The sequence below is a fragment of the Protopterus annectens genome, chromosome 3.part0, assembly GCF_019279795.1.
Source record: "Protopterus annectens isolate FY-2018-M chromosome 3.part0, PAN1.0, whole genome shotgun sequence".
Taxonomy (NCBI): domain Eukaryota; kingdom Metazoa; phylum Chordata; order Ceratodontiformes; family Protopteridae; genus Protopterus; species Protopterus annectens.
This window is the reverse complement of record NC_056731.1, coordinates 1,182,966,431-1,182,993,303: the sequence shown is the minus strand read 5'-3', so window position 1 is coordinate 1,182,993,303 and position 26,873 is coordinate 1,182,966,431. Positions and strand designations below refer to the sequence as shown.

General features: G+C 38.6%; 1 protein-coding gene across 1 annotated transcript in view; it reads right to left on the bottom strand.

Annotated features, from left to right (window-relative positions):
* Nucleotides 1-26,126, bottom strand: part of LOC122797013 (synaptonemal complex protein 2-like) — a 256,765-nt gene extending 230,639 nt beyond the window's left edge. The window contains exons 1-2 of the mRNA XM_044065783.1: nucleotides 26,115-26,126; nucleotides 22,939-23,027 (exon numbers count right to left, since the gene is read on the bottom strand). Coding sequence (XP_043921718.1) covers nucleotides 22,939-23,027; nucleotides 26,115-26,126 — 101 coding nt within the window. The remainder of the gene's footprint in view (nucleotides 1-22,938; nucleotides 23,028-26,114) is intronic.
* Between the last annotated feature and the right edge of the window lie 747 nt (nucleotides 26,127-26,873).

The window sequence follows — 26,873 nt, the reverse complement described above, 5'->3', positions numbered from 1 at the left end:
GAATACAGGAATTTGCAGGTACTGATCAAACATCTGATGTCCTGGTAATTTCTATTCCTGTCCTGCCAAGATACAGCAATCTAAGACTTCGTATAGGTAGGGGGGTGGGGGGTACAGGGAGAATTACTTTTCTAACCATGACTGTTGCTTGTACTGGAGTGTTTGCAATATTTTGGGATCACATTTATAAGGGCTAATTACAAAACAGTCATGCTTTCATTAGGAAGCACTGCTTTGCATCTCATGAATTTGTGCACATCTCACCTGGTAACCCAGGTACAGAAGAAGGATAACTAGCACCTATTTAGAACTGGCATAATTCTTACATGGGATTAGCAACATTCTACTTTGTGTTTCTTTCTTTTTTAAAGTGTAGGGCCATGGAACTGTGATGTAAAATATATTTGAAGTAGTAATGAAAACCCTGCCTAGAACCACTGAACCAAAATTTATTTTGATTAATGCATACTCATCATTTTGGTATTTTTTGTCAATTTACCCAGCTAACAAAATAGATGCTAAGGATCTCATCAATGTGATGCATTAAATTTTAAGAAAAAAAATCCACCAACATTTGGGCAATCTAACACAGAATTTCACACTGCCACCATTTTAAGGACCACATGGCCCTCCTAATCTGCCCGTGTCCCATGGTTTGGATTCTCTGCAGATTCCACTTTTATTTCCAAAGCATAATTCTTTTCATGCTGTAATGATTTAATGAAATAATGAACATATTTACATATTTAAACATCATGTATGCATATGTGCTAATTATTAGCACATACGCATACATGATGTTTAAATACTGAAACGTTCATTTGTAAATCGTTACAGCACATTAGCAGCTAATTGCCAATAGGTACCCTTCAGTGCTGCAACAGAAAAAGCAGAAGGTGCAGTATGCTCAAACTGATGTGTGTGTGTGTGTGTGTGTGTGTGTGTGTGTGTGTGTGTGTGTGTGTGTGCAAATGTATGTGTTTATATTACTTCTCCTTGCTATAAAATGCAATGCAAGACATTACTGCTGTAGCTGGAGTCCCCAGATGTCACTTCTGCAAATTGTAAACCAGAATGTCAAAGCTCTATTTTCATCACTGTCTAACACGGCTACTTAAAGTCAATTAAAAAGTTGAGTTTGTGTGTGTGTGTGTGTGTGTGTGTGTGTGTGTGTGTGTGTACCTTGGAGTAGCGTGCCGAAAAAAATCTGGACATCATCTTAGACTGGCATTAGTCCGTTTTGCACTTCGTGTAGTGACTGAGTTCCTGCTATGACAGCGGCATAATGAAGAACTGAAGTTGCCGCCCTTGGTTTTTCTGTTGTCTTTCTGTAGAAAAAGAATTTGAAAAACATTATTGAGAGACGTATGGCATAGACTTGTATTGTTTGGGTAGTTTTTGATAGCAAATGTTCGATATGAGTAGTTAAGAGGTTGATTAAAATGAGTAGTAAATGATGCGACACGAGGTGTGATAAGGTTTAGCAGCCCAGCCTTCAGGTGTCCTTAAACATCTTTTTCTTTGGAACAATTGCCATATGCCTCATTGCTAATATGCACATCATTTAATTTGCTGTTTTTATATCCTTGATCATTCTAATAAAATGGTCATCATTAGCATTGCCTCAGTAGCATTTTGAGCTATCTTCCAAGGTAACTCGGTAATGGCAACTTTTCAAAAGCTCATATTCCTTTTCCTGTCTCTTCCTGTGACAGCTGATTGACTCAGCATACCCTGAGAGGTAAGCCTTCAGCTGTTACAGAAAGTGAGTGTTCAGTCTTTTTCTGCCATGTAAAGAAGAAGGTCCTCTGGCTCTTCACAGGACCCAGTGCAGATTTTTCTGGCCTACTGCTCAGATGAGCCCCATTGAGGGGACCCTCTCTTCCTCTCATTTTATTGACAGATGTATTATTCTCTTTCTGTTGTTGTGTTTACTGAAAAAGTATGTATATTCATTGTAATATTTTATTTTGGTCAGTGCAGTAGATCACGTGGGAATTTCTGCTTGCAGCAGTGTTTACTGGGCTTCTATCTTTAACAAATGCTTATTGTTACAGTTTCTGAGGAAACATTTGGCAGTTCTCTCAGAAGTGCAGTGCATATCATCTGCTGTTGAATGCTAAAGGTGTGACTTTACTATTGGTAGTCTAATTTATTTTCATCTTTTGACAGGAAGATATCACAGAAGTTGGATTTTTCAGCATTTACATATTTATTATATGTATGACTACTGATTTTAACATTTGTCACAGTTTTACAATTAACAAATTTAATTAAATATGTGGTAGAAATTTTACTCTGACAAAATATAGTTTAAATTGCTATTAGCATTATTTCGACAGTTTAATGCAGCGAGTGAGTGAGGAGTTAATTTTTAACATTTGTTTGGCGGTTGTTTTCATGTTTGCACTTCGTGTACTGGAAATTCTTTAACTTCTGTCCGTTGTAAAAATTCTGAACACATTTCAAACTTTTTTGTGACAATAGCACAGTCTGGCTGAGTTTAGTTGCCTGGAGACTTGGTTATTACTAGAAACTTTAAGAAGAAAGGTTATACTTTCTAATGTAAAGAAAGAAAACATGGAAAAATAGGACAGAAGGAATTCAAATGATCGGAACAGTGCTTGAGGCAATGCTTATTTTATGGAGGAATGAAGGCATTGTGTTTAGGAATTCAGAGTTGCACTCTCATGGATTCTTTCGATGTAAAATTCTAATATGTAAATAGGGTAATCTTTTGGAAAGTCACTATAGTACTGCGTTAGACTTGGGAGTAAGGTATTTGCTCCCCAATTCTTTGTGCTGTTGGTTCTTTAATATTCACATAATTTTAGCTTGATCATTTATGTGGGATAAGCGCTTTTTAGAGAAGCATGCCTGAAGGTCAGAGATTTATGAGATAATATAATTGTCCCTGACAGTGAGTGGCATTTGAAGACATTTGCATGTGGACTTGGTTTCTTATTAAAATATCAGTTGATGTGTAGAATTATACTTATGGGATTTTTATTTATTTTTAAAGGTTACAATGCCTGCACAAAGTAATATATGGGCAATATTGTTTGTAGTTTGGATTGCCCATACCTGTCAACTCCTATAACTTTTAGAAATTCCACTAGTGAGTTTTAGCCTTCAGATTTAGCTTTGCTCTTTCTAGATTTATCAGTTTTCTTGATAGCGATGGATTTGTTTAAGTTACATACATTGTTAATTGGTGAGCAAAGCCAATACAAACATTTCTTATCAGAAATATTATTATACATAAACTAGTATCTGGAGTATCTCAAGAATCATTATCAGGTCCTACAGTTTTCATCATCTTCATTAACAGTATAGTGTCTGCTTCCCATCTATCTCAGCTCTCATCCTGTGAAATGCAGAAAAAACAATGAGAGAAACCACTCAAACTGATTTACACAGCTTTTCAGTTGTAAGTTCAGTAGAATAAGTGTATTTTCTTGTTTTATAGGTGCAAAATAGAGTCAAAGTACCTGTTTATTTTCATGTTCTGCACAGGACTGCAACTTCCAGAAGTAGACAGACTAAGACAGCAGTGTCTCCACTGCTCATGCAAAATAAAATTGTGAAAATAAAGGTGTGACGTCCTTGCACTAGCCCAGTAGTCTCAATCCTCAACACCATCGCCAGTGAGGGACGTGCACATTGGGAGAATGACAAGTACACACACAGTACAGTTTCCCTTAAGAGCACACAGAGATCACAGTCAGTCTGCAGGCTGGTTTTTCCCTCTTCCTCCAGATCCCCAATAAGTCTCCCCACTGGCACATCTATAAGGTTAAGATCTCAGCAGAGTGGTCAAATCAAAACCTCCAGCACCCTCTCTGTCCAACCAGTGCTCAGTGTCCCTGCCCCAGTAGCTGACACACACACACACACACACACACACACACACACACACACACACACACACACACACAGATTTCATTTGTAGACATACACTGACATTCCTGGGGAAAGCTGGCACAGGTTCACTAGCGATGGCCCCTTCTGCCCATACTATAAGGTAGTATCAGCTGCCATAACTACTCTTACTTATCAGCTACTATAAGGCCCTTCCCAAAGGGTGACCAATCTTACTGTGTAATGTTACTGTTATCCAAATGGTAAGTATGACCAACAAGAAGGCTATTGGAATGGGCTATGCAGTGTCACAAAATACATATGCAAGTACTCTGAGAGCTTAAATATCTCTAACAAACTAGTCACAATTAAAAGGTTAAATATTTAATAATAAATAAAAGAGCAAGAGAAGACGATACTCAATAACTCAACTCAGTGACAACAGAGTTCAAAATCACAGGAAATATTTTAACATTGCAGAACAGTCTCACATAAATACAGCAAACATCTGTCTGCTGTCAGATGCAGAAGAATTTGAAATGGTTCAGTCTAGCCTGCTAATTGGACAATGGAAACCTTTATTTTCCTGCGGATTTTTATTTATTTTTTTTTTACTTTGGTAACATGCAAAGTGATTATACTTAATGTAATTCTTCCATGACCGGACTTAAATACAAAAAAATTAAAAAAATGCACAACTGCACAGGTAGTTAAAACATACCCAAAGTGGATGATGATGCATTTTTTTGGCATTTAGCTTGAGGCCCATGTTTCTGTTACCAGTCATTTGTTTGGGTGAGATCCTCTTGTAGCTTATTCAGAATTGTTTTATTAAGTCAGTAATGTGAGTTATTTACTTTATTGCAAAATTGTTGACTTATTTTTGTGGATTATAGTATTGTAGGACTGCTAATGTTGACATTTTATGTACTTGGACTGCTGGAGTGGTTTTCCCAGTAAGCATTGGTACTGCTGTAGTGAATAACTAAAATGACAGTGCTAGTGTGTGCCAGTTTTCTCTTTGCAAGTGAATGAGTTTCCTTGGGTAGCAGGCAAAGTAAACAGTGTCTAACTTGACAGTAGGGCTGTGATTAGGTTACTGAAATCTACCATCCTTGTACCATTAAGAAACTGTTACTTACATGCTAACCATACATATGTTCATAGCTCTATCAGTGTCCATCTGAATTTCATGAATTCTACCCGTCTCTCCCCTGCCTGGATATTTTTATGTTATGCTGTGGATGTAAAATGCTTCCTCCAGCACCATTAGCATATACTACAGCTATGGCTAGCCTTGGGTTTTATTTCCTTAGTTTTGTAATGTAAATTGTTAGCCATTGTTTTAAAAATAATAAATATAACTAGGGACAAAGTAGTTAGTAGTAGTTAATACTAGTTACTCCTTTTTTACTTTTCAGCGTGGCTTCTGCATCATGCCAAAATAAAACCGCTACCAAAAAAATAGCGGATGAAAGGAGAGTGCTTCAGGAGAAATGGACTGACAACTATTTCTTTGTTGAATCTAATAATAAAGCACTTTGCTTACTATGCAGAGAAGTATCTATTTTCAAGGATTACAATTTGAAACGGCATTATATTCAAATGCACCCCAAATTAAGTGAATTGCAAGGAGTGTGCTTGTAAACAAAAAATATTAGATTTAAAGAAAAATCTTACATTCCAACAACAGCGGTTTCGAAAATCGGCTACTCAACCGGATTCCTTAGTGAAAGCAAGTTATGTTGTAGCAAACTTAATTGCTAAAAAATCCAAGCCATTTGCTGATGGTGAATTTATAAAAGAATGCCTTGAAAGTGTAGCAGACAATCTGTATTGAAAAAAGTCAGATTTTTTCAAAATAAGTTTATCTCACCAGACAATCACTAGGCGTGTGGAAGATACAGCGAAATATACTGAAAATACTTGGAATCTCGGTGTGCAACTTTCAAGTTTTACTCCGTAGCTTTGGATGAGAGCACAGATGTTACAGATACGGCGCAACTTGCCATATTTATTCGAGGCCTTGACAAGGATTTCGGTATTACTGAAAAACTGACCTCTCTGGTACCACTGAAAGATACCACAAAGTCTATTGATCTCTGTAAAGCACTAAAAGCAACACTGGCAAGATTTTCCTTGACCATCGAAAACATGTCTGGCATAGTAACTGACGGTGCTCCAGCTATGGTTGGAAAGAAGGAAGGACTAAACAACACTGATGGAAGATGATGCAAAACAGATCAATAATGTGCATTTTATGAAGTACCACTGCATTATACATCAAGAAAATCTGTGTGCACGGACTTTTAAAATGGAAGATATTATGAATGCTGTTATTAAAACAATACATTTTATAAGATCCAGAGGATTAAATCACCGTCAGTTTCAAGAGTTTCTGAATACCTTGGAATCTAGCTATGGAAGTAAGGTGGTTAAGTCGTGGTGAAATGTTGAAACGTTTTTATGATTTGAGAAATGAAATAAAATGCTTTATGGAGTCAAAAGGAAAGCCTGTACCCGAATTTAAAAATGCTAACTGGATGGCTGATTTAGCATTCTTAGTAGACATCACTGCTCATTTAAATGACCTGAACCTGCGCCTCCAAGGTGAAAATCTAATAATAACGGACATGTTTCAAATAGTGACGGCATTTGAAGTGAAACTGAAATTATGGCACTGTCAGATTAAGAACAGTAACTTCATTCACTTTCAAACACTGTCTGAACAAAGCCACGTAAATACTGAAAATATGCAGCATTAATTAATAGTTTAGCACAGGACTTTCAGAGCAGATTTCAAGATTTCAGAAAACACTAACGGCATTTCAGTACATTTGCTACTCCCTTTTCAGTTGACATCAACATGTTGCCTGCAAACCTGCAAATGGAATGCATAGAATTGCAGCCAGATATACAACTTAAAGAAAAATTGCTGCAAGTGTCTTTAATGGAGGTTTATAAGTTGCATCTGCCAAAAGAAAAATATCCATCACTTTACGAACATGCCCTGTTCATGACATCTCTGTTGGGGAGTACGCACATTTGCGAGCAATTTTTTTCTCGCATGAAATATACAAAAAATAAAATCAGAACTAAAATTTCAGATGAGCATCTTGAAAATACTCTTCGCATCGCCACTACCTCCATCAAAACCGATATAGACACACTGGTATCACCAAGACAGGCTCCGTGTTCACATTAAAAAGGTTATACTCAATGTTTGCTTACTACACAAAAGAACAATCTTGACTTGACAGCCTGACCCTCCTGATATGGAAACTTTAAGTATAACAAGAACTATGACCAATATGTTTGAATTCTGCAAAGGTCTGTGTCTGGCTGCACCCTTGTGAAAAGGTTTCATGAATAAACATTGCCACTAATAAAGTCAGTTATTTGTTGAAATTTGTGAAAAGTAAATACTGGAAGACCCCTTTCAAATTTTCAGCAAACACTGGGAAACTACTCAAGTTGGAGACGTATAGTGAGCTAAGGAAGAAGTATAAAAAGGTGTCATCTGATGATGCTATGCCTCATTGGGTGATCTGTACAAGTCATCAGCTGAAATGTGCACTCATGGACCTTCTTTCATCTTCAGAACAGCCTGACCAGACAGCAGTGCAAAAGCAAGAAATATTGTCAGTGCCATATTTCAGGGACAGATTCTAAAGCTAGAAATGTGCCTTTCCAAAGGGGTGCTCAGTGTGAGAATACCACTGATGGAACCTTCTTTCATCTTCAGACCAGCCTGACCAGACAGCAGTGCAAAAGCGAGAAATATTGCCAGTGCCATATTTCAGGGACAGATTCCAAAGCTAGAAATTTGCCTTTCCAAAGGGATGCTCAGTTTGAGAATACCACTGATGAACCTTCTTTCATCTTCAGACCAGCCTGACCACACAGCAGTGCAAAAGCAAAAATATTGCCAGTGCCATATTTCAGGGACAGATTCCAAAGCTAGAAATGTGCCTTTCCAAAGGGGTGCTCAGTTTGAGAATACCACTGATGAACCTTCTTTCATCTTCAGATCAGCCTGACCAGACAGCAGTGCAAAAGCAAGAAATATTGCCAGTGCCATATTTCAGGGACAGATTCCAAATCTAGAAACAGAAGAATACATGAGCGCTTTGGACAACATATGGACATTAAGGACATGATGGAAGACAGGGACATCTTTAAGAAACCAGCAAAATCATAGGTATGATCTCATACAAATTGAAGGGCTCGTACCCGTTAATTTTTTTTTTTTTTTTACAAATAAACTAAGATGTTAAACTAAGAAGTTAGAGTTAATTATTTTAAGAATTAGAATGAGAATTTGAATTTTAGGGCAAATATTATGCATTTATTACATTTATTCATTGTTAAAATTCACCTACAATACAGCTAGGGGGTCGACTTTGGTCACCCGTGACAGCGATACAGTTAACTATATGATATATTTTACATGCGGCACCAAGACAATTTCTGTTGATAATGCTGCCCCTGCAAGTGAAAAGTTTGGACACCCCTGCCTTAAAGCAAGCTAAAGGCTTTGACATACTGGCTGGATGTCGGGCCACCCTTGGCAAGGGATCCCTATTATAAAGAATACTGCAACAGTGAAATTGAAGGACATCAAAGGAAAGATGCACACAATAATAATACCATGATGGAGAGACAGCTGGAGTCATCAAGGCGCTTGCTCAGAAAGGAAAGTGGGCAATATAGAGGTATCAAACTCCTATCACTACATGAAAGTGTCACACAGGGTGAATAATAAATGAATAGGTAGAGCAGTAGAAAGTAAGATGGGTAATGAACAGTTTGGATTCAAGTCATGATGCAGTACAACTGACCAGATGTTTGCCATAAGACAGAGCGGACAAGAAGCAACCAGCAGAAACAACTTAACATTATAGGTGTCTACTTACCACCAGGTGACTTCAACACTGATTGGGTCTCTAACACGGCACCCCCCCCCCAAAGTACCACTTAAACCTATTTAATTTCCATACAGCTTATCCAAACCTCCACCCGTACAGACAAATTCTCCAAAAAGGAATCTATATTAGGCTGAATCCTAACCAACAAGCCTTCATTTGCCAACATATCTGGTACATTACCAGACTCCCTCAGTGATAACCTACCCACACTTATACCAAGGCAGCACACAAAACTCAAAAACCTCCATCCTACTTTCTATCCATAGTTCCAAAAATTTCCTACCAGACCAATTCATCAACACCTTAAAAAGAAATAAATTGGTCACCTCTTAAAACTCTACCATTAGATGAAGCCATGGAGTACATTAATACTACCTTCTTAGATATCCTTAATCTTATGGCTCCACAATGTATAATTCATACTAAAACCAACCCAGCCTCCTGGATCTCAAAGGACACAAGATCCCTACTCAATGAGACATAGCTTGGGCAACCTAGTGTACCAACAAAACAAGTACGAATCAACAATACCTCCTAGAGCTCAGAAACAAAGCAAAAAAAATCAAATACATAATGACAAAAAAGTTACTATATCCAGTTACAAAAAACTTAACAATCCACACAAATTCTGGTCTGCAATCAACCACATTCTCCAACCAGGCAAAATCACCTCCCCAAACCTTAACATTGAAGGTGATAATGATATTGCCACTCAGTTTAATGACTATTTCACCTCCTCCATCCAAAGGTATTCGATAATCTCCCCACTACTACTACAAATGCCCCCAAAATACAAAACTGTCATCATAAGACCAACACCCAATTCTCTATTAAACCAGTTCCAACTGACCTCATTCGTAAACACCTTGCCAAATTGAAGCCCGCCACTCTCGCTGCTGATGAACTCCCTGCTCATTACCTGATTGCCACCTCTGCCATCGCCTACCCTATTTTCATACTCATCAATTGATACGTAGCTGAACACACTGTCCCCTCTATGGAAAATTTCTTATGTCTTCCCCCTACACAAATGTGGTTCCTCGACAGAACTTGGTAACTATCACCCCATAGCTGTACTGTCTCCCTATCAAAAATCTTAGAAAAATGTGTACACATCCAACTACTGAATCATCCTCAATATAACCTGCTAGCAAATTCCAAACATGGATTTCGGCCAAACCATAGTACCACCTCTGCCCTTATATCCTTTATTGACCATGTCAACCAACAAAGAAATCTCAATTACTTAGTATCTGTTGTCTTCCTAGACCCGTCAAAGGCATTTGACATGGTATCCCACTGCAAATTACTATAGGCTCTATGAGCTCAATCTGGATAACTCCTCTCTACTGTGATTTAAAAATTATCTGTCCCTCTGCCAACAAGCTGTTAAATGGCACAACTTTCTCTCCCCTCTCCTCCCAGTGGGACAAGATGTTCTGCACGGATCTATTCTTGGTCCCTTACTATTTTCCATCTTTACCAATAACTACCCCCCCTTGCTGATGACACCACCCTCTCTACAATTTCTTCAAGACAGAACCCAGGAAGCCTTCACTACTACAGAAAAATGGCTAAATTCCTCCCAACTCATACTAAACCCATACAAGACCCAACTTATGATATTCCACCCATCCACAACTTTCACCCCCACCTCGCCATACTCAATAACATCCTCCAAGACCCTTATCACACCAGTAATGCTTGCCAAGCTACTAGGCATAACTATTTACCAAAACCTAAAATTTGACTAACACAATTGCCAAAGTTCATAAAAACTAGGTTCTCTCTACTGCTGCAAGATAATCCCGAATCACTATCTCTCGTACCCATCTACTCTCCACCTTACTATACGCTTCCCCAGTTCTAACTAACCTAAACAAATCTGACCTTCTGAACCTATCTACCTGCTACAATAAAATCTCAAAATTTGCAACCAATGCTAAATTTCATTTTCACCACTGCCTCTCCCTAAGACAACTAGGATGGTTAGAACTCCCCTAACTTACTAAAATACAATCAACTTCTCCTGACCCATCAACTGTTATACCAACCAAATAAAATACCTGCTCTCTCTGGTCTCCTCACCTTCCATAATATTGCACATCAACTAAGATCTTCCAATACCGCCCTAATGACTATTACCAATTCCTTACATAGCTCAGGCAAATCCCTTTATTCCTATGCAGTTACTAAGGCCTGGAACTCTCTACCCCCTGACATTAGATGTCTAAATAGGAAACATACTTTCAAATCCCTACTAAAAGATCTCGTATTCAAAACTTGGATATGTTCCTGTACAGAAACTAATTTTACCTGTTATTGACTTTCAACATCCCTAGATTACAGGTGTACTGTGTAGTCCATAGTACTGTGAACCAGGTATTTAAGCCACCTTTAAAGTTATGATTTCTAGTTTATGACATTGGTTATGGAAACTTCTTTTTGAATTTATGTTCAAGCAATTGTATATTTGTTGTATAATATCTTGTTTGTGTCTCAATATTTTAACCACTGTAGGCTACATCATTTGTAAAACTCTGATTTTACTCTTTTTATATGTTCTATGCTTTTTGTACAAAATAGCTATATTTATAATTTTTTATACTGTATCTGGAACCTCCGCTGAAAACGGTCACCTTGTGTCCAGTCAGACTAACCCGGTAAACAAATGGAAAATAAATAAATAAAATGAGGAAAAAGTTTAAATTGGGCATTCTTTGACTTGAAGAAAGCATATGACAAAGCCCCAAGAAAGCGGATTTGTGCAGTCCTGTGATGGTGCAAAGTTCCAGAAACATTGGTAGTAGTAGTGCAGGCTACGTGCGAGGACTCAATGACAAAAGTATGATCAGTCTTCAGACTTACAAAGGAGAGTCCCCATGGGACTGGGTGGATAACAGAATTCAGCTCTAAACCCACTGCTGTACACACTGGTGATGGACTACATTTTGTTTGATAATTGGGGAAGTCCACTGGGCCAAGAGCAGCCTGTTTTTTTTGTGGAAACCCGGGGAGAAAAGGTCCACCAACATGTTACAGACTATTAGAATATACATTAATATTAGACATAAAAATAAATCATCATAATTACTTACATACAAAGTACAGCATAATGCAGCATAAAAAATATTTAGAGCAGTATAACAATTATTAGGGTGGGCTGCTAGCATAATACAGACAGGGGAATGGAATGTTGATGTGAACTGCTGGATTTCCACAGATAAGTTCCATTTCATATAATGACATCAAATAAGGTCATCCAAGGTGCAGTAGGAGAATTGTCCAGTACTGTAAGTGGGGAGTATTGATAGAAATGAGAGGGTATGGGTGGGACTTATGTAGGAGAATGACATGGACATGCCCATTTTGAGAACACATGTGAGAACAAGTGAGAATTAAAGTTGGAATGATTAGAAATATTGTGAAGGGGAGAATGGAGAGAATTCCACAGTTTAGCTACAGGGCAGGATAGAAGTTGGCCAGGGGGACGTAAGGGTTTGTAGATTTGTAGGAAGTTTTGTTTTTCTGATCTGAGAGGGTGGTTAGGAGTGTAGGGGGTTAAGGATGTAGTGAGGGATGGGCAGTTGGAAGGTTTGAAGATGAGCTTGTGGGCATTGGTGAGCTAAAGGAATTTCAAATAGTTGGAGAGTTCGAGCCTTGCAGGGTGAGGAGGGATTGGCAGTTGTGGATAGAGTATTTAGAATTGGTAGCGAATTTGCTTATTTTATGGTAGCAGGACTCAAGTTTGGCTTGCAGGCCGAGCTGGAGATTGGTTAACAGAGGTGCATCATACAAAAGAGAGGGGAGAAGATAGGAAGAGGCTACGGTTTGTCTGGTGGAGGGGTTGAGGTAGCGGTTGTGACTATATAGGAGTCTTAGTTTTTGGTGGGAGGGTTAAGGTGGATTGGATATGGATGTAGAATTTTAGGTTTTCATCTATGGTGATGACGAGCAGCTTACTGGTACTGGATACAATTTTGAGTGGGGTGTTGGTTTGGTTGAGTATGGAAAAAGAGTTTATGTCAATAGTATTGTTTCCTGAAGGTGTGAAGATCATCAGTTTAGTTTTAGTAGCATTTATGGCCCAGTGGTTTTGCATCCAGGTTTCTGTTTTAGACAAGGCAGATTGAGTTAAGAGAAGTTTAGAAGGGGAGTAGGCTGAGCAGATGATTGTTGAGTCATCTGCGTATTGTATGAGTGAGGACTCTGGGATGGTGTGGTGGAAGGGGAGGGCTCCGAGCACAGAACCTTGGGGTACTCCAGTGGCGGTCGGTAGGAAGGGAGAGGTTGAGGTTTTCTACTATACAGCTTGTTGACAATCAGAAAGGTAGCTGGAGAACCAGGCAATGGAGGAGGAAGAGAGGAGAGCTGAGATAGGAATATGGGGTAGGAGACTGTATCAAAAGCTTTAGACAGGTCAAGGAACAGGGTAGAGACTAGTTTGCCAGAGTTACGTGCTAGGTTAATGGTTTCAAGAAAGGGAAGGAGGGTAGTCATGGTACTGTGACCAGGGCAGAAGCCATGTTGAGTGGGAATAAGGAGGTTGTTTTGTGTAAGATATGGCATTAGTTGTGAGTGGATAGCTTTTTCTTATATTTTGGAAAGGGGGAGAGGATGACAACAGGTCTGAAATTTATGGTGTCGGTGTTTTTGCTACCCTTATGGAGTGGGATAATGTAAGCTTGGTGCCAGATAGATGGGACATAGGATTCCTGGATGGATCTGTTTATTAAGATGGAAATGGGAAAGGCTATGCTCTCTGCAGATAGTTTGAGGAAGGCTGATGGTAGGTTATCAGGTGCAGTGCAGCAGGTTTGAGTTAGGAGTAGTTTTATTTTATTTGTGGGAATGGGTTTTAGGTTGAAAGTGGAGGAGGGATGGATGTGGCTGGGAGGATGAGGGGGGGGTTCATAGTGTTGGGGGTGGATGGAGGGTGAGGTAGGTGGAGAGTTTAGTTATGCATTCCACGAAGGTGGTGGTGATGAAGTGAGTGACAGTTTCAAGGTCTGTGAGGTTGGGATTGGGGCAGGGGTTTTCTTTATTTCCTAGGTGTAGGAGGGAGGAGATGGAGTCCCAAAATTTTTTAGGGTTAGATGGGTGCTCGGATTGGATTTGGAGTAGTAGGCTTTGCAAGCTTTTGTTACTAGTTTTTTTTATAGAGTTTCAGATTTGTTTAAATTCTAGTGGGGAGTTGGGTTGTTTATTTTTCTGGTATTGTTTCCATTTTTTGTCTCGTAGCCGCATTTTTAGTTTAGTTTCCTTTGAGAGCCAGGGGGAGGGATTGGACTTTATGCACTTGGTTCTTAGGGGGAGCTTGGTGGTTAAGAAGTTTTAGGAGTGACTCAAAGTAGATTATGGCATTGTCAAGGGGAAGGATTTTTAGGAGGGGGACCAGTCAGTGTGCTTTAGACGCTCCGAGAATGTGTGGGGGTTGAACAAGGAGATGTTGCAGGTTTGGATGTAGTGGTGCTGCTTTTGAAAGGGAGAGAGGAGACTGTCACTGAGAGGATTTGGGAGGATTCCAGCCTGTGAGATGAGACTGGGATGGGAAGTAAGATCCAGTCAATGATGGTGCCAGCGGTACCATCTTTGTTTGGTCAGGTGGGCGAGTTTACTAGTTGGGAGAAGTTGAATAGGTTGATGGTGTTAGATGGGGTTTGAGAGTCAATAGAAGCGCAGTTAATGTTCATATCACCAAGAATATAGGTGTCATTTTTGATGGTGGAGGAAAACCAGGAGAGGATGTTTTCACGTATTTGGATATTATTCCCTGGGGGAATATAGAGGGCACCTATGCATATGGACTTGTGGCTGTTGATTTTTAGTATCTCTATTGTGATTTCAGCGTTGGCAATGTTTGGGATCTTGTTGCTATAGAGGGTAATGGTAAGATAGGTGGAGTGAATAATAGCTACATTATCACCTTTCATGTAGAGGCTGTCATTGAAAATAATTTGGTAGCCAGGGGGGAGAATTTCGTTCTCTTTTATAGAGGGTTTAAGGTTGAGTAAGAGAAGGGGTTAGTGGTTTCTGCTTTGGTAGTAGATCTGGGGTCGGGGTGTATTTCGCCGGAGAGCGAGATTTGGTGGAGGATGAGTGTAAGGAAGCTGAGAGAGGAAGGAGAGGTGGACAGTTAGTAGTTTAGGCAGAAAATGGCCCAGGAAAGATGAGGTGTCCCTGCGAGTGTGCACGCTATCAGTGAGTGCTATTACAGAGGTGAGCTAGGTTATATGCAGTTAATGAAATAAGACCACTGCCGCTTACATGCACTAGTGCTGAGAGATGTTACAGGCTTAATTCTGGTAAATTAGTTGATTCCTCAGGTCCAGGGTAGCAAGAGGTAATTTTGCAGAGGACTGTATGTGAATTCCACACAGTTAGAGGCTTGCTTGTTAGACCTAGCGAGCTGGAAAGGAAACAAAAGAAAGACAAAGGGACACTATTGACTATTTCTGGGGTAAGGTTATGTAACTTTTGGCCTGGACAATAGGGGGGTGAGTGGAGGGGGTAGGAGGGAAATAAGCATATGTGAGTGTGGTGAGGTAGGTAAGGCAAGAGTAGGGGTGTGGAGAGGGAGCAAATGAGTGAGAGAGTGGGGGTATGGATGTGCAGAGTAGCCTATACAATATGTGCTATTAACTGTGTAGGCCAGGAGTGAGGAAGCAGACATGCAGGTAAGTAGATTGAGGGGCTGGACAATATTCCATGCATGAGGGAAGCCTTTTATAGAGCTTATGCACCAGGTAGCAGTAACAGTAAAACACAGTAAAATCACATGTATATTGGAGAGTACAACAGAAATATGCAAACGGTAGCAGTAGACACACAACCCCCAAAGAACTATGCAATCGGTAACAGTAGACACAAAAAAATCCCCAAGAACTATGCAATTGGTAGCAGCAGATGCACAAAATCCACAGTAGCATTCAAGACCATTTTGCACAGAAAATCACAGTTGAGTCTAAAACCTATTGCAAAGTTATACAAGCTACAATGTAGCAGAGGGTCTTTGTTTAAACATATAAGGGAATAGTCCCACCCAGTACCAAACACACCATTTGACACTTGTATGAGCGGATTCTTGTATTACAGGTAATATGCTCTTGCAGCTTAGCATAGGTGCGGACAGAGATATAGTGTGTATGATGGTAAATACGGCTGGTAGATCAGTGTTCAGCTTGCGTTTCCCATGTTATAGCCAAATCTACAGTGGAGCTGAACTGGGGGCTTACAGTTTAAAAGTGAGCAGTAACTATATTAATCTAGTAGCAGACTAGCAACAACGGATTATATTGCAATAGCACGCTTTATGGCCTGTGTGATTTTGGTGCCATAAATTGCTCCATTATGTTCAGCAGCAGTGGTGCACAGTTGTGGACAGAAAATAAAAACAGCCTTCAATAGTTATTTATTAACAACATTAGCAAACAGGTCAAAGGAGACAGAGTTATAAAGTTGCTGTATGCAGATGATGCATCATCAGAGGTGACTTGAGCAAGAACTTTAGTTTTTGCTGAAGACATATGGGATGAAAATGAGAACAGATGTCATTGCAGCAAATGGGGAAATCAGAAGAAGATGAAAATTGAGACAGAAGGGAAAAAATGAGACAGATTAACAGCTACAAATATCTGATGGGGTGGTTGAGGAGAAAGGAAGTCTGAATGAGGTGGTAGTCAAAGCTAGAACCACAGGGGCTCAGTCATCTGACAAGCAGAGTCAGGGGTAGTGTGTGGCAGAACAATGCCAAAGAAGCTGATAAGTAAGGTGTGCAAAACAGTGCAGCGACCAATACCACTATATGGTACAGAAAACCTAGGCAGTGAGGGTAGGGCAGTTGAGGTTAAATGGTGATGAAAAACAGGTAGCAGAATGCACAACGTCAGTCAGACAAAGAAATAAGGCCATCGGTGCAGAAGCTAAAGTAGCTCCAATTGCAGAAAAGGTCAAACAAAACAAATTGCAGTGGTTCGGACACATGTGCAGGAAAAGACAATGAAGTGAAGAAGATTTGAGAGAGACAGGAAGGCAGCAGGAGGGAGAGAATTACCAGGAAAATCGTGAATAAAATGCACATCGGAAGGCCTGTGACAGCCAGGCATAACCATCAAAGAAGGTGCAGTGTGCCACTGAATAAACCGATTGTGACAGTTGAAGCAACACCCTGACCCCGTGTAGAAAATGCTCACTTGCATATAGATGGTTTATTACAAAATTCACCTATTTGGGTAACAGTCTGCAGATTATGCTGTCAAAAGCTTCCTAAATCTCTGTACATAACATCTAACTGTATTGCAAATGATAATGGACTTTGTTAGCAACCCAGTGCAGTGTTCTGCAGGGGACATTACCTTTTATTGTGGTTCATAAATGTCTATACTAGATCAGCATCAGAACAGTGTACAAAATACAAAAATACTGGACAATTTGGCCATGTAAATTTGTACATTTCAATGCGTATAATCTGCACAGGTGTGATGCAGGGTACTAAATGCTTTCCAGACTGTCGATCCAGGTAAGTAGTGTGCGTATGACAAATTATGCATGCGTGCCTGTGTTTGTGTGCATGCATACATGCATGATATCAGAGTTTGCAGATGTATGACTGTAGCATATACACGCGTATATACAGAAAAGGTTGAACAGAACACAGCTGCATTGTACAACACTGCTGCTTTAGTTAGCACTTCTGGCACTGCTTAGGGGAGGACAAGTATAGTAGGCAGGTTGCGAGAATTTAATCGCCCTTGTGCATGTGCCTGTGTATGTACACTTATGGGAGGGGTGCATCTCCATGTGTGATCTGTTAATTATCTGCACTATCCATCTATTAGCATAGATTGGTAGGGCACTCAAAGCAGTGTTCAAAACTGCCCAGTTGAGTAATTCACAATCATGAAACTTCCTGTTTATTAGATGCAGTGCTACAGGAAATGTGCATAGCAATGAATCACATTTAACACTGCAGAGCAACTTAGATTGTGTGTGAGCAGTGCAACTTGTACGTTTGTGCCTTTTTTTTTTTTTTAATGAATCCCAACCTACGAGTTTGGGTGTCATTCTAAGTAAGACAATGCGCCAATGCAACTGCTTTAGCATGAGAGTAATGTGTTAATTAGCAGCTATGTTAGTGAATTTTGTACTAACTGCAAAAATCCAGTCTCCATGTCTGAAACAAAGTAATGACACTACAACAGCTGTGTTAAGAGGACACCAAGCCATGGATGGCAACAGAAGTCCACAGGCAGAAAATGTGGTCTTGCTGAAATTCTTCAGATGGAAACAATGCTTTCACTACAACTGACACCTTTTCCTACAATATCTGTTGGTCAAAGATTGATACCAAGATCATGCATTTTCAATGCAAGCTTCAGCCCACTGCTGCCATAAAAAATAAAAAGATGGAAACAGTAAGATAGACCCCCCCGAGATGGTATGCATGTCCAGAGTTTCTGTACTACGTGCCTTCTTTTTTAGTTACTAGAAAGCTGCAGTGCTCTCCAGATCATCTGTTAAGGACCATGTGCTTGTTAGACATTACTGAAAGGAGGGACTGTGATAAGAATCAGCACAGCAACGGGAAGATCAGTCCTCTCCTCCTAACATCCTTCCCATGGTGCGGTATAAGCAGCAGACCTAAGACTGAAGCCGGAGGTACTCCAACATCCAGACAGCAAGAACAAAATGTAGCAAGACTTGAAACCACCTCAGGATGTAACAAGAGAGACAGGAGTCAACCAGTTTTATACATTAATAATATTTTTATTGAGATACCCAGATTAACACTAAATGCTGTGGGAAAGATTAAGGAAAAAAAACTGAACAGAAGAGAAGTCCAGACGTCCAGCAACAGAGAGATTAACTGCTCTGATATTAGGGCAGTTTTAATACTACAGCAAATAAGAAAACCAATATGATTTGGGTCCATAAGCCAATCTGATGAGAAATATGTTTCATATGCAGCCTTATTGATCATCTTACTCAAAAAACAGAAATAGAACAGCAATTAAGTATCCTGAGATAGCTGACATTTCATAAACATTAAGATAAAAAAAATCTATACCTCAAAAATCCAAAATCTAAGTGGTCCCAGAAAATAGAAGCAAGCTATGATCAACATAAACTAAAAGGGATACAGTCTGTAAACTGTAGGCCTTAAGCTTGAATCCAAATTTATGAATTTATCATAACTATGAGCTAAACGACTGTCAGGTAGGAAACAAATGTACTCAGCCCCATAAAATACAATAAATAGTATTAAAATATATCAATGGAGTTTAGAGAATGAAACACAGATCTAATGATGATGTTAAAGCCCTATAGCTGGAAAAACAATACAGATGCTCTGATGACCACAACACACTAGAGCATAACTAACTAGTTTACAGATGTCATGATTCTGATTAGGTAAAATCTGCCCTCTACCACAGGTGTTAGTCTGCAACACAGCACTATGCTCCTCCTAGTCAAGCTTTCACTCAAAAGATCCAAGACCTGAACTCCTCCAGCAATGCCAAACCTTTGGCGCTCATGCTTGAAGCAGAGCTCAAAGTCAAATCATGGTTCATGCGTCCTAACTACAACAGATGCGGGCAAGTAAATGCACAAGAGAGCAGTGGTCCATAATGATCAATTAATCCTATGAAATTGCTTGCATAAGCTCAAAACGGGGGGGGGGGGGTTCCAGTGCAGAGAGGACCAAGAAATAGCCTTAGCTGCACGAGTTGTATCATGCAGAGGAACAAAGCCCTCCCCCACTTCATTTTTTTTTTTTGCGTATCAGCAATCGATGTTCCCTGTCTTGGCTTTTTAGGGGTTTTGCCCTTATCGGATCGATGAGAGAGCATTCGTTCGTTTCATCATTCGATAAGGTAGTATAGACTCATGCTGTGCTAATGAGGTACAAAAAAGTTTGAAACCAGCATGGCTACAAGCTAGTTGGGTTTGGCATTATTAGACTGAATGTACCCATAAAGATTTAAAAAATAAAAAGCTATATGCATTCATGCTATGTAGCTGATCCAGTGGTATATCCTTAAGGGATCATATGCATAAATTCCATGCGTTTCCACTACAGAAGGTTTAAATTGTTAATGTAAAAACTATCTGGGCTTAGTATTTCTTGCAGTTTTTATTACATGGTTGGTCTTGGCGAGCTTTTCACCCTTTGATTTGAAAAATATGAAAGGCAGGATGTCTTCCACTTAAACAAACCAATACTTTTCCATGTGTAATTGGAGTGGATATTCTATTTTACCCTACACAAGATCTATAAAAACTCTGTCCGTGATTTTATGCAGAACACAAGTATAAATCCAAAAGCTATGGTAGTGATGCATGTTTCTAAGAAAATACCAGAAGCTTTCAACAGGAGAGTAGAGCATAATCAGAAGTGAATAGAACACTTTGCTGGAATTAAGAAACAATTGAGAAAATAGTAGGTGAATAGCATGGTTACTGTTAAAAAGCATACAGAAGTCTTTTAGACCTAAATGCAAGTGAAGGATTTTAGTTAATAAGGGTAGGGGAAGGAAGCACAAAATTATGTACACTTAACATTAGAAAGGTACATATTCTTTAGACTTCAGCTTGGAAGTATACAGTACCAGAGGCATGGGTAATCAAAGGCTTGGAAAGTGTAGTTTTATCACCATCAGTGGTATTCTAAATATCTGTTGCACATGTAATGAAACGTTTCATAAGCATATTTATGATCTACTACTGCATAGCCATACATGCAAAGAACATGACTGAGACAGCTACAGAATAGATTAAAAGACCACAGTTTAAATAAAAATTAGAGCATATGTAATTATCAGAAGAGTGACCACTCTGAAACAAGTGCTATACACTGAAGTTTGAGGGGTGAGTGAAGAGGTCAAAGAAACTGTGTAGGTGCTAAAGCTAGAAGACTAGTAGGAATTGTAGACATTTATCAAAAGGTTTCTTATTGAAATGTTTGGGCTCAGCATTGCAAGCTGAGAAATGGTAGAAATAACAGACTGAAAATACAGAACAAACGTGAATATATTGAATTTTGCTCATCTCCTTTAAATGTTTTTTTTTCTGTAGATATATATATATATATATATATATATATATATACACAGCCACATACATATATTACATGTGTGCGAATAAGTATACTGTTCAGAGTAAAACTCTAGCTTACTCAGAGATCATTTAGAATATTTCCAATATTAACAATGGGAAACGTTCAGCCTTTCACAGTTAATCATTTCTGTTGTAATAAAATATGGTTCAATGTTTGAAAAATGTAATGAAAAACAATTGCTAAACTATCTTGTGCAAGATGAATTCCTAGCCTCTTCACAGCAAATCTGAGTTCCCAACCATAGTACTAACACTGCACTTCAAACTTTTATAGATATGATCAATAAAGCTAGTGATAATGGCAAACCAGTCTCCTCATTTCTAGACCTCTCTATTGCCTTCAACACAGTTTGCCGCTGCAAACTTCTACTTCATAAGTCCTCACTATGGTTATCTCAGCCCCACCCTTCTATCATTCAAAAGCTACATTTCCAATAGATATCACTCAACAAAATGACACAGCCCTCTCCAAGTAACCCCTGGTGTACCATAAGGATTTTTCCTTGGTCCCATCATATTTAGCACATTCTCACCAACACCCTCCACACAACAGACCTCCCTAATACAACATGCAGATGGCATTACACACTCATGCAAATTAGACAACCTGATGCATCTCAAAAAATTACTTGGGAAGCTTTAACAGCCACTGAAAGAGTTTTGTAACTAACAAATCATGCTCAACCCAGAAAAAACTATTTCCACCAAATCCCTCGCTCTCTTGAAAAATTAAAATACTCTCTCTCAATTTAACCATTAAAGTCACTTCAAAAATTATTAGTGATGATAGAGGACGATAATCCTAAATTCGACCTGCATAGAAAAAAAAATCAAAAACTAGGGATGCTTTATACAGTGAAAAAACACTCTCCAATGCAACTAAAACTACACTTGCCATCCTGCAGCAATCAGAACCCACCACTAAGAGGCCTAAATTGGTTAGATCTACACCATCAACTTACATACATAAATACTCTGCTTCTTACCACCTATAAACTTATTCAGCATCCATGCTTGTTGGTCATTAAATACCATTCTACACAACTATGTTCCCACTGAATCATTATGATCCAATGACCAAAAATGTGTCTGTCCACAAACCTATAAATGTGGTGGTGGTCATGGTCTGTATTCATATCCTGTTGCTAAGACCTGGAACGCCTTACTTGTACCCCCTCAGGTCAGTACCCGCCATAAACTAATTCTGAAATACTTCATAGCCAAAACTCTGTCCTCTGTTCCTACTCAAACCCAGGATAAGTTATTATCTCTAAATATGAGCAAGTACCTATTTATACCTTAATACCTCCTTAATCTCTCCTATTTTCTTTCAATCTGTTTCTTTCCCCAGACCCCCCCCCCAGACTATTTAATTATACCACAACTCTTTCTTCTTCTCTCTCACTTCATATTGCATTACTTATTTGTATTTTATAAACTTACCTTTAATTTCTCTAAACTGGCTATAATTTCTCTAAACTAAGTTATTGTCATACAATTGATATCTATTTTTAACAAATGTTTTCACATTATGTCGAGTTTGGTCTATTATTTAAACTGTAGGTACTTCAGTATTACTTTTGAGCTTGTGAAATTGTTGTACTTAAAAAATATTTTCATAATACTTTTCTCCCTGGGGCTTCACTGAAAATGGCACCTACTCATTCTGACTTTCCAAGCAATCGGATGTCAATAAATATACACAATAGCTCTCTATTTCTTAGCACAAAAAAATCTGAATAAAGCCAAAAATATTGGGGGGGGGCTACAAAGCCCCCAAAAGTTGGGACAAATTTTAAATATTGAAAGTTGCTAGAATAAAAGGTCTTGTGTTACCATGCATGTTCTGAGGGGACACCTGAAACGGAAAAGTCTGTCATTATTTAGGGAATTCAATCTTTACTGATTTGCCACAGAAATCCACCAAACCACAAATTTTAAGAGCAACAGACCAAAAATATGAGGCAAAAATCAGGACAGTTGAGGGGTATGACATTACACAAACATGCTTTTATCTTAAGGAAATACTCACATGAGATTACACAATTCCTCTGATAAAATCATTTTCTTTCTCTCTGCATGTGAGATCTTTTCAAGAAACCTGTTTAAAGCTCTTGCTGCCTAAAAGATAAATAGAAATTTGTTTCATTAATACCAGAAATCATCACAGGTTTACTTTTAGATGGAGCTAAAGCAGAAAAGATGGAAGGTTTTGTCTCAACCTTGATACCTACAGAAAGAAAACATTTTGATTTGCCATAGAAAAATAGGCTTAAGTTTCTTGCTAGAAAATCAGTTTGACTAATCAGAGAATAATATGCAAAGGTTAGAAAATATCAAAAGGAAAGCTAAAACAAACCAAGCTGATCAAAATTCTTGAGACCTTGGATTGACAATTGAAACAAACATTGACTGGCTCACCTCAGAGAATGGTGTAATCCCAAATTACACACAGCAGGTTCCCATGGAAGCAATGTCCAGGGAGCCTATCTGGCGTCTGATCTAGTGCTTGTATCTACAGGTGTTAGTGTATGTAGAGGTAGCTGCCTGGATGCACAAACGCAGTCAGTGATGTCACTGATAGGCATAAGGCATGCAGGAGGGATATAGTCTCTCTAGTCCATCTCCTATTATACCAGTCTTTCTTGAAAGATAGTGGCCAAGCATACCTCTTAGCACAAGAAATCAGGACAAAGCCATAAATAATTTAGGGGAGGGGTCAAAGGTCCAAAAATAGGTACAAATCTTAAATACTTAATCTGTAAACTTAGAAAATTGATAGAATAACTGCATTTGCATCAGCATGAATTTTCTGAATGTTATGAAGTCTGAAACTCAAATGTCTGTCATTATTTTAGGACTTCAGTCCTCAACAATTTGCTAGGAAACCAACATTTTACAAGAAACAGACCAAAAATAGGCAAAAATCTGGACATTCTGTGGAAATTTGGAGAGTTGCGATGTATGCGGCCAAGTGAGCCTGGGAAACCAAAAATACATAGTGAGAAAAAAGTTTATCAAATGCGGTACAAATGTGAGAAAAGCAATGCACCTGCTGACATTTCACAAAGCATGTCATGCTTGTTCAACTTAAACAACTATCCAGTCATTTTACTTATTGTCTCTTACAAGGATTGCTTTGATGCCTACTTGCTTAAAAGAACGTCTGTAGCAGACGTAGGGTAAAAAATAACAATAAAATTAGTATAACGCTATCTTTACATGCAGCAAAGTGAAAAAAGCTGGTGTGTACACAAATAACTAGAACTGTAGCTGAAATTGTAAATGAATAACCAGAATTCTAGCTAGGCAATTCCTTCACCCTCTGCAGGTTACTTATCTTGCACTCCCCAACTATAAGGTGGAAAGAAAAAGGTTCTCTCCTTTTAAAAATGCAGCAAGTAGCTTGCTATAAGCACCACATGAAAAGTATTAAAGCACTTCAGGCCTGACCACAAATGCAGTATTAGCATTCATTTATGCATTACCATCTTAATGGTATCCGACAATCGCACCCCCTAACACCTTGTATCAGCAACTGCCCTCTTTGACCAACCCCAGCAACACTTCCGCATATGCCTTCACTGCCAAACTGTCAACATCTACACATACAAAAGTAAGAATTTAACACATTCTCTGCTTCATTCACAAAAGCAGAAAGCAGATAAAACTGCCACAACTTTTACAACTAAATGCCATGGCCCTCAACTAGCACTGAAAGACTGTAGCTCATTAAAACTTACTAAGCAAAGTTTGAAAAAAGGGAACAAATTAAAATTAATCAAGATGGAAAGCAAATATAGCTAGGAGTGTTGCACTTCAGGAGCACGGCATTACCCAACAGCAAACGGGGAGTATTACTTAGTTTTATCTGTTGCTATAAGTTTCTTATTTCAGCACAGTACTCCGGTTTCTGAAGAGAGGTAGCAGCAATGCAGAGTGTCAGCAGGTACTGCTGACTAGACCTCTAAACTGTCCCTGTTTTGTAGGGACACCCCCCGATGTTTCTCAAAGATTTATTACATTCCTCCTAAAACTGGATCTCATTAACATGTAAAATGTGTCCCTAATCTGGGGCCTTTTCCAGTTATTTTCTTTTTTTACTTTGTTCCAAATTCTGTTGGTAAAAGTTGAGAGCCCTGTGGCTGACCCTGCTTGTACCTAGTACTAATCCAGTCTTTCTGACCAAGAAAAGGTGGACACTACATTAGGTGCCAGTTCCATGTACGTGTAGACAAAGCTAGTGCAGTAACCCCCTATCACTACAAACAAAAGTACAAACTGTCCTCTTGGGTCTTTCAAGAATCACATGGTGGACAAAGTAGTCATGTCTCAGGTTGTGGGATACAAGGTTCTGGGACCATTTTTTTGTGATAATGGTACAAGCCCAATAATATATTAAATACTGATAACAGCAGCTGCTGTATGCCAGTCATAAATGGAAAATTTGCACCAACAAGCACAGCTTCAGAGTTACAGATGCCACTGGCACCCACGTTAAGCTATTAATGTTCCAGCAATTGAGAATGGTGACAGATGCATCAGCTGCAAGCGATGGCACTAAGAATTATAAAGTTATATGTATTACAACGCCCAATCACAAGAGCCTTTGTCAGTTACTCAGAACACAATACTTGATAAGGCCCAGCTTCACAAGATATTTGGAGATGGGCACTGTAAATGTCCATCTAGTACGTATGCATTTAGGTTTTCGTGACATTTGGGGCATTAATTTGTAAGCTTTCAGTTGATACTATGCAATATTCCCTCCCTATCTCACTCTCTCTCTAGACACGCACTGTATCATAGTTTAAGATAAATATTAATATGGTACATTTATAATAGCTCATAAAAATTCACATCTTTTCACTTGCTTGAGTCGGGATCCATTCCTGAACTGTGTTATGACATGGTCTGTGCAATGTTTCACCATACTAAGTGGAGATAGTCTGATATACTTGAATAAATATATTTATGCATATTTTTATATTCCATTGCTAAAGATCTGATATACTTGAATAAATATATTTATGCATATTTTTATATTCCATTGCTAAAGATCTGATATACTTGAATACATATATTTATGCATATTTTTATATTGCATTCCTAAAGACCAGATGTCTGCAAAGTGGTGGTATTTAGCCAGTGGAAGATGTTCAGACATTTTCAAGCAATATGCAAGCTTTCAGTTGATACTATAATTACCATAATCTCCATCTTGGTTAAGTTATCAACTGAAGTACTTATATGGCATATACTGATATGTTAAAACTAAAATTACACTTTCACCAAGTACTGACACTCCCCATTTGGGAAAGAAGCTATTTCTGACACTCGTGCCAAACTGGATGATGAAAGAGTTCAGCAAGGCTGCCAAGCAGAGTGCGTCTAACACATTTACAAATTTTTATGTACACTTGCACAGTGCTAAAGGAAGAATACAAATATCTGCATCTCAGTGGTAGTTATGCAAGTGTCATTGACCAGTTCCACACCATTATACAAGCTTCATTTGATACCACAACGTTTATATAAACTCCTGCCTGGTCAAGTTGTAATGAAAAATATTAATATGGCATAGATTCATAATTAATTATGAAAATAAATGACAGTTATGGACAACCCAATCTGGGTCAGCAGCAATTCTTGATCCATGTGCTGACTGTCCCTGTGAAATATTGTAAAATTAATGCTACCAAATGGACAGTAGCTAATATATATATGAGAATCTGCATATTTTATCGCAAAAAAAAAAAAACTGACTAATTCAGAAAGACTTACAGAACTCTCAAAGCTAATCTAGAAAAAAATAAAATACAATAATTGATAACCCCCCCATTAGTCATTTAAACACACATCTACAAATATATCTACATATATATATATACATATATCTATATCTATACATACACATATATATATATATATATATACATACATTCACACACATATATATATATATAT